This window comes from Hippoglossus stenolepis, chromosome 9, assembly GCF_022539355.2.
Source record: "Hippoglossus stenolepis isolate QCI-W04-F060 chromosome 9, HSTE1.2, whole genome shotgun sequence".
Classification (NCBI taxonomy): domain Eukaryota; kingdom Metazoa; phylum Chordata; class Actinopteri; order Pleuronectiformes; family Pleuronectidae; genus Hippoglossus; species Hippoglossus stenolepis.
In genome coordinates, this window is record NC_061491.1 from 11,926,790 (window position 1) to 11,944,733 (window position 17,944).

At 43.9% G+C, this 17,944-nt stretch overlaps 2 protein-coding genes across 6 annotated transcripts in view; both read left to right on the plus strand.

Annotated features, from left to right (window-relative positions):
• Positions 1-9,914, plus strand: part of trpm3 (transient receptor potential cation channel, subfamily M, member 3) — a 122,361-nt gene extending 112,447 nt beyond the window's left edge. For 4 of the 5 annotated variants that reach the window (XM_035166598.2, XM_035166599.2, XM_047341415.1 and 1 more), the window contains one exon: positions 53-9,914. In XM_035166598.2, coding sequence (XP_035022489.1) covers positions 53-1,664 — 1,612 coding nt within the window. In that variant the 3' untranslated portion in view covers positions 1,665-9,914. The remainder of the gene's footprint in view (positions 1-52) is intronic. The other variant, XR_007032974.1, reaches the window with a different exon arrangement.
• A 2,797-nt stretch (positions 9,915-12,711) lies between these two features.
• Positions 12,712-17,643, plus strand: klf9 (Kruppel-like factor 9). The gene is made up of 2 exons (XM_035165979.2): positions 12,712-13,560; positions 15,532-17,643. Exons 1-2 carry the CDS (start codon positions 13,179-13,181, stop codon positions 15,807-15,809), a joined length of 660 nt encoding a protein of 219 aa, XP_035021870.1. The 5' UTR covers positions 12,712-13,178; the 3' UTR covers positions 15,810-17,643.
• Positions 17,644-17,944: the final 301 nt, after the last annotated feature.

Below are 17,944 nucleotides of genomic sequence, written 5' to 3' on the forward strand. Positions count from 1 at the left end.
TCTCCATTGCTTCTGATGTCTAATTTTCTCCTTCTCTTCTCCACTCTATCAGGGTGGAGAACATGGCCATGCGTCTGGAGGAAGTCAATGAGAGGGAACACTTCATGAAGGCGTCGCTGCAGACTGTTGATATTCGTCTGGCACAAATGGAGGAGCTGATCGGCCGAATTGCCGTCGCACTGGAGCGTGTGACAGGGGTCGAACGGGGTGAGGTCAACAAAGTGCGTTCCAGGACTTCATCTGACTGCACAGACTCTGCATACATTCTCCGCCATGGTGAGTGCCCGGATGCAACATACATCCTTCGCCAAAGCAGCTTTAACAGCACAGAGGGGAATACCTACCGTATGCAGGAGGCACTGGAGGGAACAGCTGAGGGCTCCATGTCCCCTCCGTCTCCTACTGGCATGGCCACACGGACAAGAAGCCACTCGTTTTATGTTCGTGGCGGTGAACGCCCAAGTGGAGCTGAGAGAGCCGAGAGCTTCTTCAAAGAGCGCTCGCTCAGTCTCCACCGAGCCAACAGCTCACAATCTGTGTCCTCAGCTGCCGCCCCCAAGGAGTCTAAGCCCCTCCCCTTGGCGACGCTATCGGTATCCCAGCAACACCGTCCATCATCATGCATTGATATCTATGTCTCAACTTCTGAGGAGGTGGGGCCTTCGGAGGTCTTCTTGGATCCTCTCCGTGTGGTCCCGCCACTCCAGAGAGACCTGTCGCTGCAGTCAGATATTATGGAGACGGTGTTGCCGGGAGGCCGGGACTTCAGCAGCGCTGCCACCAGTGGTCTGGGCGACAGGCACTCTGAGGGCAGGCCAGGCAGCAGCGCAACAGCTGGAGCTATGTTTGACGACAGTGCAGCTGCTGATTTGTCCTTGTGCTCAGCCCACCTCTTACCCGACACAACCTTACCTCTGTGGGACATGGATCCATCCCCACCTCCCTCAGCAGGGCTGCTTGAACGCTCTAAGAGCAGTCGCTACCTCTGTACGGCAGGCACATCGTTCCTGGATGAGCCTCCTCTGGTCAAATCCCACAGCCTCATGTTCACTCCAAGAGGCTGCTACAGCGGACTGGGGGCAGGCGTCCAGGTAAAAGCTGCAGAGTACACCAGCATCACTGACTGCATCGATACACGCTGTGTCTCAGCTCCATACACTCCAGCAGAACGCTCCCACTCCCCTGGAGGCTCCACCTCATTCCCCTTTGATAAGCCTTCAGACATTGGCTCATCTCACCCAGAGAGAGAGGCAGAGCTTAGTCACACAGAGTCTGATCCAGAGGACCCTGAGGACCTGATTCCAGCCCCTGATACCCCTCGCCTAGGGGGCCTTGGCGGGCCCAGTGGGGCCCCTCTCTGCTCCCCCTACTCCAGGCTGGAGCGGGCAAACAGCTGCTCCTCAGATGACTCCCATCCTTCCCTCACGCTGGCCCCTCCACACCGGAAGAGCCTGTCAGTGAGTGAGAGGATGGAGAGGGGATCGGGTCTGGGGGCAGACAGGGTGCCTGGGCCGGGGGGCCGGGGTCTGGCAGGAACCAGAAACCCCTTCCTCAGGAGCAAGTCTGGAGCACGGCCTGAAACAGCCAAGACTGACAGCCTCTCCATGAGGAAACTGGCCACTCCGTCAGCTTTCCGCAGCTTTGATAGACAAAACTACACGTGACAAGGACACTGGTCAGCTCATTCACATACTGATAGGACCAGGGAGGAAAAGGGCCCAGGGCAAAAGTGAAAGCAGGGTGGAGTTGCCCATTGCTCCTAATCTGGACCAGATCTACAGTTTTTACACTTATGTTTTAGTCTAGAGAAGGTTATAAAAGTTTTTTCATAGTACGTGCAGGAGGGGCAACTTTACCCTGGGTCATGAATCAGGAAGAAGGGATGTTAGATGCAGAGGTCCTACTGTACACCAGTCAAATACCAAGAGCTATGAATCTAGACTAGTTTTTACCTCTTCTTGTAGCTAAGTAACTCTCAATGGGGTGTTATGGCAATGGAAGGTGTCTTTGTACTGTGTGTCTTCCACCCACCACCTTTACGTCAAGTAGACAGCTGTCACTGTGTTACATCACATATCAATCACATTAGTCAGAGAAAGTGAACTGTCCCTCCTAGCTGTTTCGTTTGGTAGAACCTGCCACGTCTGACAGACGGACACAGAGAGAGGAGGAAGAACGCTAAAACCACCACCTCATTTTGTCAGTTTGTCTTAGCATAGAGTCATTACTGTCACGAAACTGAACGTTCACATCAAGTACATTTTCCTCTCTTAATCCTAACTCCACACTGTACGACCCCAGCACAAGCAAAGCAGAGCTGACATTTCTCTGGCTGGTCCATAACGGAATCAGCAAAGTGTTTGGAAACCCTCGTGGTTTGGAGACAATGGCAGTAACATGGCAACAACTTACCTCTGGATACACAAATACACCTTTCAAATAATCACTATTTATATCAAGCGTGTCTTTCGTTCACGTATTGTAGCAAAATTTATCTACAGGACTGTGTTTATTTCTTCTGTCGGATCAGCCAGAAAAAGAGAGCCGTGTTTTAACTCATGCCAGACAGTTGCAGGTCTCCAGTCCATCTGTTTCTGCAGTGACTGGACAAGTTCAATCTGTTTGATTTGCCACGCGATACAACTGAGAAGGAAAAAGCGAGAAAGAGAATGTGACACGAAGACTGAAAATCAGCAGGAGACAATATCCAGTGTTTTACCGCTCAGGCTTTCAGCGCAGACTCCAGGCATGAGTCTGTATATCAGGAAAGTGAACAGTCAGTGCTTCGAAGACCAACACACGAGAAGGGAAATGAGATAAGACGAGTTCTTTAAAGTGCGTGTTGACATTAACATACACAAGACCGCACACATACATGGTCAGTAAAATCCTACTCACTTGTGGTAATAACTTCAACTTCATACCTGAGCCCAGAGATTTAACAAGTGCAATTGCAAAAAACGGGGACAAGAGGGCGCTGTGAGCCTATTTCAGAGCTTGCTGGGTGAACCCGGGGCAAGTTCATCTTTGATTAAACGTTGCATGATGTTTGTTTAAACAGAAACTGTGGCGTGTTGATATACACATCACTGCTGACTCACATTTGGACTTTTGAGTATCATGTTGCCCAATCTTATGTTGCCTAATAATAATTATATTTAATCTTGAATCTTTATTGGGCTACACCTCTAACACACCCACCAAACAAAAGAACAAAAACGGCCATTACAGGTTTCCAGGAAACACATCGTTCAACATACGTCTTGATTGAACGTGCCCCCAAGTGTGGACCTTTCTTCGCCAGCACCTGACGCCAAAAAATCCTTCCACTCCACCAATTGTAGCTCTCTTGTAGCCCAGACCCCCCCACCTCAGCCCCCTCCTTCAGGTTTTGGCAGTGGCATTATGTTGCAATGGTTTTTACATCCACCAACAGCTAATGGATCCGTCCTTCATCTCTTCCATAACTGTCTTTCATTTGCTTTTCTCTTGTATTTATTTATTATTGATTATTTTTATTGCATTCAGCTTCTGCAAAAGCAGACTTTGAAAAGAAAGCACTTGCCCCCATGACTGAGCCCATTACAAATCATCAACTGGTCCAGAAGAGGTCCTGCAGGAGGAGGAGCTCATTTATGAATTTTTAAAAAGAGAGAAACACGCTTGGGAATGAGCTATATGCATTCTAGCTGAGATTAAAGAAGGGTGTGTATTCACACAGGATGAAAAGTGGGACTATTATTGAAAAGATGAAAGCCAGATAAGTGATTTAAAATTTTCTAATTTTTTTATTCTAGTAGCGGAAGAAGTGTGGTGGTGGTGGGGGAGAAGATGTCCTTCTTTAATCGCTCTATAAAGATAAAAATATAGGTGAAATTATTAGAATTCCTACTGATTTTTTTAATGTTTATGTTTTATATTTCCTCGCTATTACAATTCATTTCAATCATGTTGCATTAATTTTGAGATTGATTCTATTTATTGACACTTTCTTGCTCATTGATAATTAAAAGAAATGCCTGTTTGAATTATTACAAATTTAATATTTATATCTTCTCAGTGATATTTTTGTCGAATTTTAAGTATTTTCTAATTAAGCTTTTAAATTTAATAAAAGTTGACCATCTACATGCACTAAATGCTGATGTATTATATTATTTATTAAATATAGAATTGTCTGATATACTGTACATTTCAATCATATCTAAAGTATTTAAAGTAGTTTTTATTGTACGTTTTATCAAGCAACTTATGAGAATTTTCTAATATGATGTTGACGAGGCAATAACGATTTGCCAGTATAACAAACTTCGGGTGCCTTTTGGGGCGTCGAAGGAAAATGTGGGGACTGAAGTGATTCTTAAGTCTGTTCAATTTCTCACCTTTGTTTTCTTTTTCTCTCTCTAGTCACAGAACCTGAATATCAGTGATTATTCTCAACATGTGGCTTCTACACACTCTCATAGACATTTGTTGATCTCTTCAAACACGCCTGAAGCCCAGAGTAGGGGGACTGACTGCATCAGGGCTGGTGTGGACATTTTTTGGATCTGTCCAAACACATACAAAGACAGGATTGAGAATAATGGGTTTTATAGCTGAAGAAGAAAAAAAAAATCTATTTGCACGTGAAAGTGAGACATGAGGACGAGGGTATAGCATCATCGTGAGGTCGGTGCTGTTGCAGTAAATCCGTTTTCTTGATTGAGTTGAATGCTTTGACTTATCTCTGTGTCACAACCCAGTCTGCTGCATGATACAAACTCTTCACATGTCCACTACACCTGACTCAAAAACCTTAAATCACGGGTACAATGCATTGCAACTCCCAAGTTGAGGGGCTTACAGGAAAACCGGCACACAGTAGTGTTTAAATCTGCTCGATCTGGATTGTTATTTGGATCTGACACTCGTAAATATTTGTCCCCTCCACATGTTTGATTTTTTCCATCCGGAGCAATGAACTATTCTCAGAGAAATCAAGGAAAATGGTGAAAAACGCCACGTTGAAGAAAGTGTAAAAACATTCCTGGATCCACACCAAAATGTCATGGCTTGGGTCTTATCTCACCCCTCCACAAAAACCTAACCTCCTTGGTAAAAGGAATCATCATAGTCGAAGCAGCAGAGGCTGAGATACTCAAACATTTAGTCCAAGTGTGGATGAAGCTTGAAAAAAGGATGGACTCCATAATTCCTGTAATGGATCTCAGTGGCATCTTTTCTTAAGAGTCTCCCGGGATGTTAAATGTGCTTATCTTTCAAGTTCCTAGTCCCCAGTTATTACCACAGCTTGTGTGTGAAATATTTGAAGTGTAACTGAACATCAGGTTTTCTCAGACTTCAGAAAGCTCCTTTCGAAGGCTGAGTGGTACCGTGACCAAAAACTGACCTTTATTTGTTAAATCAGCGGAATGCCCCTTTAACTCAGTTATTAAATACCAGTATGAATTGCGTTGTGGACACATGGGTAGTATGAATCATGTAGGTTGGACAGATCGGGGGTAACACATGATGAAGGATCGCAACTGCAGTTTCCTCGACAAATATACCGTTCGTTTTAGAGAAGAAAGGTTGACACCAAGTCAATGCTCAGGGATACATTACTCCAGTGATGCAAGGTCAGAAGAAAGAAAAGAAAGAAAGAAGAGTGACTTCAGCTTCCAGTATAAACACTGTGCTTTATGAGTCGAACCCAGAGTCTTTGGGGATCATAGATAATCTATACATTTTGTATTTGTCGTCTTCAGTAATAGTTTATGAATGAATGTCTTCATCCCTAAATGACTCGTTCACCATTAGAAATCTTAACGTCACTATAGTGCGAACAATAAGGGGGGGGGGGGATTTCATTTGGAGCTTCTTGGAGGATTGTGTTTTGATAACGAGGGCTTTGGTCACACACAGTCGACCCTCACAAACCAAAATTTGCCAAACCAAATGGAGCTGAGCTGAGTCGTGCTCTGCTGACCTGTCGTCTACTCAGCTGTGGCGAACAGGGTTAACCAAGCAAAGGTCGGACAGCTCAGCTCGGCCTCGCGTGGCCAAGTATGATACAGACGACTGTGTCGGACTGAAGGCTCCCTCCCTCCTATTCGACCCATCGCGATAGGAAATCCAAAATATCCTTTTCTTTATCCTTACAGTAAGGGTCACCAAATACCGTACATGTCCGTGTATACACGATTCTTCAACGGTTCTGTGATATGTTGACATGGCATCCGTGGACGGTGTCGACGAGAGGCGTGTGCATGTATGCGCTACGTGCGAGTGTGCGTGTACTGTGTGTGAATTCAGAAATGTTTGATGACAATAAAAACAGGGAGGCATGCCAACACAACACAACCCAACAGAATCTCAATGTACAGTATTTTTTAAAACATTCTCCTCTACTGTATCTTACAGTATTGTGGAATGGTGACCATATACGTACGATGATAATCAACAGATCCACTTGCCTCCTGTATGACGACCTCTGACTCATTAGATAAAGAGAGTTTCACGCACACAGTTTCCTGCAATAATTGCCTATGTTGTGCTTCGACAACACAAAAAGGACTTACGCCCCCACTGGTCACACTTTTATGTAACGTCCTTTAAATGCATGCGGTTCTTCCACCCAGAGTGTACACAGACGACCTGTAAAGATGACAATGATGATGAGAGAGAGATTATAACATGAAATCAAAGTAGTGAGTATTTGGATGCAAATACAAATCTGTATTCTTCAATGTGAATAGGATCATGTCTGGCATGCATTGTTAAATAAACGATTAAATACTGTAGATTGGTACCCGCTGTCTCGCCTGTTTTTACTTCACCTGGATCTTTAACCTTTCAGTGACAGAAAGACTTGTGATTAATGTGAGAAATGTGTGGTTAACTCTATCATGTTTGTTTCAATAGATTACGGCAAGAAGAGCAGCATCAGAGACATAAAGTCTCATCCTGGTGCTGTTACAAATTGTTAGATCCATGAGTTTATAAAAACCTGCAGGGCTAAAAACATCAGGAACATCTGCATTTCTCCTATTCCCTTCATGGTGTTGAACTGGGGCCGGGGGCCGTTAACCTCATTGTCGCAGAGCTCAGAAACAACAAAGCCTCACGGTGTGTAAACCATCAGCTACTGAGCCACATCACATGAGCTGCTCTGCAGTGAGAACAGGACGACAGACTGCCACTGCTCCCCCCCACCCCCACCCCCACCGGCTGCTGGTGAGACGAGTGCTACAGGTGTGGATTGGTGCTTTAAAAAAAAGAAACGCCACCATGAGTCAGAACCACATTGTTGGATCGATTCCACAGGGGAATGTGATGTGTTTTACAAGTAATGAAGAAGGGGCGAGTTTTCAAGAGAATTGCCACTCATTGGAAATGATTATTTATAGTAATGTGACATTTTGCAACACGCACGTTTCTTGCAGTTTACTTTCCTTCATGGTTTTCCTCTGCTCCTCGGCTCGAGTCTGTAAAACACACAGTCAGCATGTGTGTGTCAGTTTGTTGTAGTAAAATAAAACCGTGCACAAGCTGAAAATCACCACTTCTGAAAATACGTGGGTGCTGCTTTGCAAATACTTTGCTTCATCCTGCTTTGTGTACACGATAACATGAACACCTCCACCTGCACTACCTGTATAACAATACAGTCAGAGCTGTTGTGTTATTGTCTCTTTTGTAAAGCAACATTCCTTTTTAGTACACACAGTGCTTTATTAGGAGTTGATTCACATTTGGCACAATCTACCTTCCATATATAAGACTGCAATCTCCAGTATGGCCCAAAACAACACCTCAGGAGTTGAATCTTCATTTATCTGAAGTTATGTTCTGAAGTTAAATAAAAGACTCATTGGTGGGATGTAACATTGTACTGTACATTTATTTAGTTATTGTACTTAAGTACATTTTTCATTACATGTACTTTACTTAAGTAGATTTATTTCCAGGTACTTTTCACTTTTACTCCACTACATGTATCAACAAATATCTACTACATTTTAACAATGGATTGTTTTACATATTTAAAATGTTTTTTTAAATATTTTATAAAAAATCAATTACTAGAAGTGATTTGGTCCATTGATCCAATCAGAGCAGGTAGACCATGAGACCATAAGATGAAAGTCTGTATTATATAGAATATATGTAGTTGACCATTGCATAAGGGAATATAAGACTACACTTAAGTACTCTACAATTACTTTTACCTTTAATACTTTAAGTATATTTAAAAGGAAGTACTTACTTTTAGTCAAGTAGAAAAAAATTTCTATTTATTTGTATTTTTACCATTGTAAAATGTTTGAGTACTAGGCCTATACCTCGAGCAGTCAAAATTCTATTTGGGTCAAGTAAATCAGCAAAATGTGTCTAAGGTAAAAGTACTGCAAATACAGGTGTAATATGAAGAAAGTGTAAGGGTAACATTTTTTATTATTTCTGCCTGAAATGTGGTAATGTAAAAGTATAAAGTACTATTGAATGAAAATACTCAAGTAGCCTATAGTTCCAAGTACTTTGTATGTATTTTTTCACCACTGCATGGTCGTTTCCTATCATTATGAGTCAGCCATTATTCCTTTTCCTGTTTAGTGACTTTGCCTGTGCTTCAGTGTTGTTGTAGACTACAGGCTCCACGCCTCCCTGTTGTGTGTCTGTTGTGTGTCCGCTGTGCAGCCCTGGCTCCTGCTCCTGACTGAACCGGGACTTCCGGTGTGTCCCGCGCTCGGTGGGGGCCCGGGTGCATGGGGTTGTTCCTGAAGCGCGCGTGTCAGCGGCGGTACACGCGCACGAGGAAGGGAACGTTCTGTACTCGGATCACGCACGTGCCCTCCTCTGTTACCGCACGCGCACTCCAAAAGAAGTTCATAATTTTTTTTCTTACGCAACCACCGTGTCGTGTCGGCCGGTGTCAACACAATAACATGACCCAGATGCGCCGCGCACTCGGACTGAACTCTGGCACCTCCGTGAGAAGGAGGGGGAGGAGGAGGTGGAGGAGGGAGCTCCTCTCCTTCCTCAGAAATGTTTACCGCTGTGCTGAACTGAAGGAGGAGCCGAGCGGAGCGCAGGGAGGCCACGGGCGAAAACCTCCAGTTACAACCAGATTGTATTCCTAGAAATCCAGACTTTCTTCCGCCACCACAGAGGGGGCGGGGCTCCAGCACGATCCAGGAAAAGGGGCGAAAGGTTCCTGCAGGGACTCGCTCGGCAGCTGTTGTCCTCAGACAGACACTTTGTGTTCAGTTTCATGAACCTTCAGTCTCGGACATGTTGTTTCTCACACTGTGGGTCAGCAGAAATCAGATTTTTTTTTACGCAGTGACATGTCTGCTGCAGTGCCCAGATGATCCCGCCCCTACAGGGAGGAGGGTGTATGTGCAGCTGGTTGTGAGGAGTGGCTCTGTTGTTGTGAAGTGTTGCTACACAGTTTAGTCACATCATCACACACACAGTGGAGTATCACTAACACACAGGGAGGACTTTACCCGACCTGGGTCATGATGTGCCACTAAAATACAGGAAAACCCCTCAGCGTGTGTGTGGGTGTGTTGTTCTTATATATAAACTGCTTCAGGCAGGGAAATGTGTCCAAACGATGTGTGCAGAGTTCATGTCAAGGAGAAACTATTGCCAGGCAGTGTTGCTCAACCTTCCCCCCACAGCTGAGAGGGGGTTTTCAAGGAACTTCGGTCATGAATGCACTCAGAGCACCTCTCTTTTTTTGTAGCTGGGGGTCTTGTTACAGTTTCAGGTGCACTGAGTGCATATATATAGAGAGACCTTAACCTATATATCTGTCTGTCTTGTAAGCTGTTACAATACTGTCTCCAGAATAGGTTTTTTTTGTTTGAATGTGCATATTCAAAAATGAATGCAAATAAAACACCTCTAAAACTTTACAGAAATCATACATTATTTATACCTTTGTCCCTATAATCCTTGCACCTAATTAATCCATATGGACCAATTCTTCATACTGGGATGTAAGTCAGGCTATAATCCAACCAGGCTGGGCTTTTTAGAGAGAGCACAACAGCCACTGTGAGTGTTGAGGCACAGGGGGAAAAGAAACGCGTGCAGCCTCGTTGAAAGAACATGTATATTTAGTAAATGAGTGGGAACACTGGCTCTGCACATCACACAAGAACGCACATCGTGTTGAGGTGGCTCGTACATCACACAATACAAAAAGAACGAGTGACTAAGTAACCACCTGTCAACTCGACTCAAACTGTGCGAAATTAAAAGCTTTTACTCGGGATCATGAATAGACCAAAAAAAATCCAATCTGTTTTATGTTTTAAAGGCGTTAGAGAAGGACATAACCACACACCGTCCGTTGTAGGGACACGAAGCATAGACTGTGCTTTGGGATGCACGATAGTTATCTAGTCTTTAACTGTTGCTACATTCTTATGACCGTTGCTATTTAGCCTTATCAAGACCTTTCACAACATTCTGCGGAAAGGGGTTGTATCATGTGTTTTTCATTTATTATTATTTTAAACATTAAATCGACAGTGTGATCATTAACCCCGGGAACTTTACACAAAAACCACTGGACGTTAATGAATGAGAGAAATGAAAGAACCAGCACATTCATAACACTTCCCCATGGGGTTCTTTTTCTGAGTGTGCAAGAGAGAAAGATAAAAACACACCGTTCTATGTGTTGACCATTTAAAGGGACCGCACGCCCTCTGTGAGTCTGAACGGGTGCTGCAGGGTTCAAGTGTAGCTCTGAGGACAGCTGAGGACAGGGCTAATTTAGAATCAGACCATGGCTGGGAAAGTGGGACGCAAAGTGAGACCAGTCTGCAGCTGAGGCATCATGGGAAACAGTGGCTGGGTTGGTTTACAGCTGACAAGACCCAGCACATACATGACACTGATATACATTATGTGTCATCACATAAGCAGTAATGGGCCTGCTCGGGTCGGATGCCACTGGACGTTACACAAGTAATCTGTTTTGTACCATTAGTTACACTTTCTTTATTACAAACCACCGACTTCGACTCATTTAACAGCTCATTGTAACGATCTAATTATGATTTAGGATTCCCAAATCACAGTTATCTCCTCATGAACCTATTCACAGCGGCAAACCCCTCTGCAACATCTGCTTCAGGTAAAGGCAGCATGTGTAGAAAGGCCTTAAACGTGAGCTGCTTTCCTTGACCTTCACTGGAAAGGGCCGAGCAAACAGATAAGCAGCTGCGGGACTCACATTCAGCAACAACACCACCGGGCCCCTTAAGAAAGACATGATCCAAACACCGAGCTGCAGCAACAACTCTCCCGGTCCGTGTGGCCACAATGAATCTTATCTGTCATCATGAAATATGTACACTGTGACAGCAGCACTCACTGGTTACGGACAGTGTGACCTGCAAGCACAGATGCTCTTAAGCAATCCTAAACTGTATTGTTGTGTGTGTGTGGGGGGGGGGGGGTCTTTCTTTCTCAGAACAAAGTCTCTTCCATGCAAATGTGCAGGATCTTGTTTATGTTGAATCAAACTAAACATGAAAACACTAATTGACCCCCTCTGCAACTTGCTACACAAAGAAGACCCTGAAACCATATGGAGGATGTAAAGTAAATAGGTTTCCACCTCCACAAGTCTGTCCTCTCACGCAGAGCAAAGGACGTTTTAGGTAACAACAGCGTGGGATCGGGGGCGTGCTCTGATGCGGCCTTGAACCCAACCCCTCTCATGTGATGCGTTCAGGTACCTCCTCAACACCACGTGGAAAACATACTTGTCTATAATAGGAAAGGGCAAATGAGCCAGTCTTTTATGCATAAAAGAAAGAAAAAATGCATGAAATTGATTAAGCCCCCATTAAGCCCCAATGACCCAAATGTAAATAAAAATATATTGTTCCAAAATATGAATATTAAACAAAGAAGTAAAATGTATGATGATGATGATGATGATGAGTGGGATATTTAGGACACACAATAAATCCAGACAACAGATGGACCTAAAATTAAATTTTATGAAAAAGCATTTGAAATTAATTTTTTCAAAAAGAGTAGAAAATAGGGTCATAGTTACATTTGTTATCTAATGTTATAATGTAAAGCTTTAATGTTGTATAATGACGTTTGATCCTCAAGTTGCTTTTAAGTGTTTTCTTTTGTTTTACCACAATTCTTTACTTTCTTGTAAAGCACTTTGTAACTGTGTTTTGAAGGTGAAATATAAATAGCAGTAGTAATAAAAATAATGATAATAATAATAATAATAATAATAATAATAATAATAATAATAATAGTAACACAGTATTTATTGTATTATTTGATCACTATTATTTTATTATTTTATTTTATATTCAGATGTTATTACTGTAATAATTAAAACATACTATTATTGTTATTATTATTAATAATACGCACAATGCTGTTTGCTATATTTCTGTCAAAGTCATGGAATATAATTGGGATTTAAATTAATGCAATGAAATTTTTTTTTAGAGTATAATATATTTTGTATTGATATTTTCAGCCTGTATAAAGTTATTCCCATTTCTACAGATCAGCTATAAAATCCAGTTCGAAAGAGTGTCTGTATTTCCCAGCCACTGTAAGTACGTGAAGGCAGCATCAGGCTGGTCCAGCCCCTTCTTCGCCAGCGATTGGCCGATCGTCCCGTCACTCACCCGTGTGAACAAGCAATTCCAAAAACTAAGTCATGTGTTCTCTCGACCAATCAGAGCGCCGCTTTATTATGACACCGCGGGATTCCGCGAAATAGTTTCTTGGAGTTTAGAGAAGTGCAGCTCGAGCTGAATCGGGACAAGTTGACGCATGTGGGAGCGAACAGAGGCAGAATCACAGCGGACACGATAGCTGCGTCTGGGAAAGCTCCCGTTTATCGACCCGTGTCTTTGGGGAAAAGAAAGGATCAAGAGGAAGAAGGGGAAGCAGAGGGAGGAAGATTGACACGTCTGTTTCCTGGAGAGCTGTTTATTTGTCCGCCTGCAGCAGAAGACGCAGCCTGAGCACAGTCACATTGAAGCGGACACGTGTGGATGGTTGACCACATGTCTCCTGGGAGGACCGATCGCATCCGTGTTGTCCCACTGTTGTTTTAAAACGGGATCTACTTTCTGCAGTTTAACACCCAGGCTTCTCTCTCTCCGGCCGGTTCTGCCTCAGTGATGTCGGAGGTCGACGTGTCCGCAGAGTGTGTCCCCACCGGCCGAGCCCCGGGCCGGACAGAGGACATGTTGAAAGAGAACCAGGAGAACAGGACGTTGCTGATGGTGGCGATGATTTTATTGGACTTGAACAAATGTAGCCCCGCTGCTGCCGGCAGGTGTCTCGGGGGCACAGACGCCGGCCCGCTGGAGAAGGTGGAGCGGGCCGGCTGCCGGCTGGGGGCCGGGGACGGCCGGAGCTCGGTGGCCCCCAAACAGTCCCGGGACAAAGCGGCGAGGAGGCAGGAGTCCCCCGAAAAGAGACACTGCTGCCCCTTCCCCGGCTGCGGGAAGGTGTACGGGAAGTCGTCCCACCTCAAAGCCCACCTCAGGGTCCACACCGGTAAGTGAGGGGCCAGGGGACACGCCTACGACAGCACCGGGCCCACAGAGAGCCGCTCTGCGTCACTTTCCCCAGTGGGGCTCATCTCATGCTGACGTCACAGTCAGAACGTAAAATAGCATGGGGAATAGGAGTGACATCACAGTGTGCTGAACTACGTCACTGCGAGAGATCGAAATAACACAGTTATTATAACGTCACGAAAAGCCCTAGAATTGAATGGCATAGACCAGGACTGCAGCCTGTGTGTGTGTGTGTGTTGTTGTAACTGTGTGTGTGTGTGTGTGTGTGTGTGTGTGTCGTGTGACATTACATAAGCAGTAAGTGAAAAACCACATGTTCATATAAATGAATAACAGATTATAGGAAAGGTGGTCCCATGAAGTCGCCCCCTGGCTGTGGTGGGTGTGACGGGCTGTATCAGGGGCGAGAGGCTTTACTGAGGATGGGGGCGGTAAGAGGGAGAGGGGAGAGGGGGGGGCGTGATATAAACGTGGTGCTGACACGAACCCGCACTGACCTTACACGAGCCGGGAACACCGCGTGCCCGCCGCCCATGATTGCGATCGGGTTAACTTCAGGTGAACCTCAGCGACCAAGTTGATGTGATCCCTGATCCGCGTCACACACGAGACACACGCTTCTTTTATTAATGTCATACGTAGATCACACGTGTGCTAACAAGGACACGCGACATGTTCGGCCTGGTGCTTCACATGTAGGTCACTGCGACACCATGTCCTCGCACGTCCCGTGTCCCGAGATGTCTCCCTCCCTGCACCACCACCGCTTCCTCGCGCGTCATCAGCCTCCTCCCGCCCCGCCCCTCCCCGCACGGAGGGTTGTAAACAAGAGGAAACACGAGGTGCAGTGAAGCACGTGCAGGGGGGGGAGGAGGTGGGGGAGGAGGGGCGGTGTGGATGGAGGCAGCCATTTCTCCCCCGGTTTTTTTGTTTTTTTGTATTCACGAGGCTCTTATCATGACTCAATGTTTCTAAATCACTGTGTTCTGGGAAAACGATGTTTATTGCTGCGATGTCCCAAATTGTATTTACCACAGGAGGAAACAACTCGCACACACGCACACACACACACACACACAGTCTTATTGTGGTGAAGTTTGTACTCTGCACTTCCTGCTTTCACACGCTTCATTCTGTGTGTTGTGTGTATTTATTGTCAGTATTTCAAGTGTTAAAGGTCCAGTGTGTAAGATTTAGGTGAAAAGGATCTAATGGCAGAAATTAAATATATAGTTATCCTAATAATGTTTTCACGAGTGTGTTTCATCTAAATTATACGGATTGTTGTTTTCTTTACCCTAGAATGGGCCCTTTAGATTTAAATACTTTATATCTACATCAGGAGCAAGTCTTCTCTACGGAGGCCGCCATGTTTTTTACAGTAGCCCAGACTGGACAAACTAAACACCTTTTGAGTTTTTATGACAACTGAAGGCTACCACAGGTTCTCCTTCATGTTTGGGAGAGGGGAGAGATGAGAGGTATTCAGCTACAACATGCAACCTCACCACTAGATGTCACTAAATTCTACACACTGTAACATTAAGGGGAGGTAATATCACAGTTTTGAGTGTAGAAGTTAATATTATAAAGATTAGAGTGAAGGGATCCTCTGATGGTTCATGCAAATATTCTGTGTGGAGCCCTGTCAACTTTAAACAATATTACAGAACAATCTTTAATGCAACAATGGTGCCATGGGATAAATAACAATGGTTTAGAGTTGTTTATTTATTTTGTCACCTTAGCAAACTGCTATAAAGGTAAAAGTCACAATTTGAATAAAATCATTTGTATATTATATATAATTTATATATACTTTTTTTCTGTATACTTTATAGCAGTGAGCAAGAAAAGCTATTAACAAAACACAGGGTGTTTGGTTGAGCTTATTATGTAAATGCAGTCAAAGTGTAGTAACACAGAATATGTGTGTGTGTTTCCTCAGGTGAGCGTCCCTTTGAATGTACCTGGCCAGACTGTGGCAAGAAGTTCTCCCGATCAGATGAGCTGACGCGGCACTATCGCACGCACACGGGCGAGAAGCGCTTCAACTGTCCAATGTGTGACAAGTGCTTCATGAGGAGCGACCACCTGACTAAACACGCCCGGCGACACGCAGGCTTCCAGCCCAGCATGCTCCAGGGCTCCAGCGCCGCCAAGAGACGGCGCTGCTCCACGTCTGTGTCGTCTGATTCTGGGGACCAAAGCCCTGCAGGGGTGTGAGACACACCCACATACTGTACATACATACATACAGGTACACGTAGTAGAAACCGAGGCATACACAAACATGCACACACCCACACGTGTGGCGTGTGCACCTACACACAAATCCTTTCCAGACAGCCAACCCAACCAGCCAGACCACTATCCAGAGAGTTCCTGTGTAGGAACCAGTGTGCAAAACACTTTCAGCCTGACTGTTATCAAAGTCCAGTTTCCCCCTCTTATTCCCTGAGATGACAGCTATTTATTCAAGGTTATTCAGGGTCAGTTGGACAGGTCGACTTGTTTCACCGTTTGTAATAATTTAACTGGTTTTCTGTGTTTATTTTTCTCTCTCTGGAAGAACCCACTGTCGGGGTGGAGTCCATGTACATATACACACACAGTCGTTTTCATAAACACTACATGTTTTCACTTTGCATCACTTCCTTTGTAGTTGAAAACAACAGGAAAACAAGTCGACTTAAACTTCCGACTGAGATATTCCCACAGTGATTTGGGAATAGTCTTAAAGCGAACGCTATTGTTGCACAAGCAAACACACACTTACACTTGTACAGTTATTCTTCAGACCAGAACAATTGTACAGTATAGCAGCGTTATCCTGTAAATAGATGAAACTACCTTCCAGACGGATGATAAACTCAGTATCCTGTAGTTAGGTGGCATTAGAGAGTAATAGGACAAAGCTATAATATAGAGACTTGCAGAGCTTCTGTGTTTCATATACATTTGGCTGTGGACTTAGTAAGTCAGGTGAACTGTGAGCCTGTAGGTGTAGACAGAGTGGTTCCCGCGTTGAAACGTAAATGTTGTCGCAGCACGAATAATTAACACTGCTCATAACACACAGGCAAATAAAAGTCATCTTTTGTGTTGCTTTATCAGACTTGAGTTGTGTCAGTGGTGCAGCAAAGCATTACAGGGTAAAAGTGAAGCGGTTACTTTCTCTCTCCTCTGGGTTCAGACCACAGTGATCAGTGTGTGTTCAGAGTGTGAAACAAGAGTGCCTGTGCCTTTTTTAAGGGTTTTTGTAGCAGAGAGGAATTTCTACATTTTCAACTTTTGGGGAAAAACTACATGAACGAACATTGTCCGATTCTTTATGTTGATATTCATCACCCTGAATATCAGCGGCTGTCTTTTATACACACCAACAGTGCCAGTTGCTGTACATTGAAACTACGTTTTGTTTACTCTGTATCCGAACTGCATATTATCAGGGATTAATAATGTGACGCACTGTCATTTCAGTTTAAACTACACCCCCTGGTGGTGATGTGGAAGCACAACATTTCTCATGACAGAAAATCAAAAAAAACATTTTTTTGAATTCTCTGTCAAAGCATTTTAAGACAGGCTCTCATGATAATTTAGTCTGTGAATCAATGAATTCCATCATGTAGCATGTTTGTATGTATTTGTTTGGTACAATGTTTTTTTTTTTTATTTGTCTGGTAATCTTTTATATTGTTACTAATGGGATGAGAGGTCTTATTCGTCCACTACATTGTCGATGTCATTCGTTTTATTTTTATACATAATGCATTCAACATCCAAATAGAGTGTGGAGTTAGTCGTATGCTCACAGAACCCAAACTACTTACATTTGTTAAGTGAAATGCTGTTTGTTTGTTTTCTCTCTCTGGCATTAAGACAACCTTGATAAGATGTTGGTGCCTTTCAGGTCAGAGCCTTTTCTTCTGATGCTGCTGTGCTGTAATCAGGGACTGTCAATCCAGGTCCCATGTTATTGCAATATACAGACTGTAGCTGTGTAATAATTACTGCTCAAAAGGTTTTAACATTAAAATGATTTTTTCTTTTCAAATATGTGCTCCGTACTTCTTTCCCACATCAAACCCATTTAACATTGGACTTACTGAATTTCATTAATATTATATCTGATGGTATAGTGCCAGTGGTGGAGGAAGTAAATGGACCACAACAACTTTTCCTCTTGAGTAAAAATAACTAAGTACTAACTTTTAAATATATTCAAAGTATTAAAAGTAAAAGTACTTGCAGAGTCTAGTCTATTCCCCAATGCAACGCTCTACTACAGTACTATGGCTGAGTCTTGGTGGTGGCTTCTTCTGAATCCATTTCAGGAGTTTCCTCTTCACCAGTGC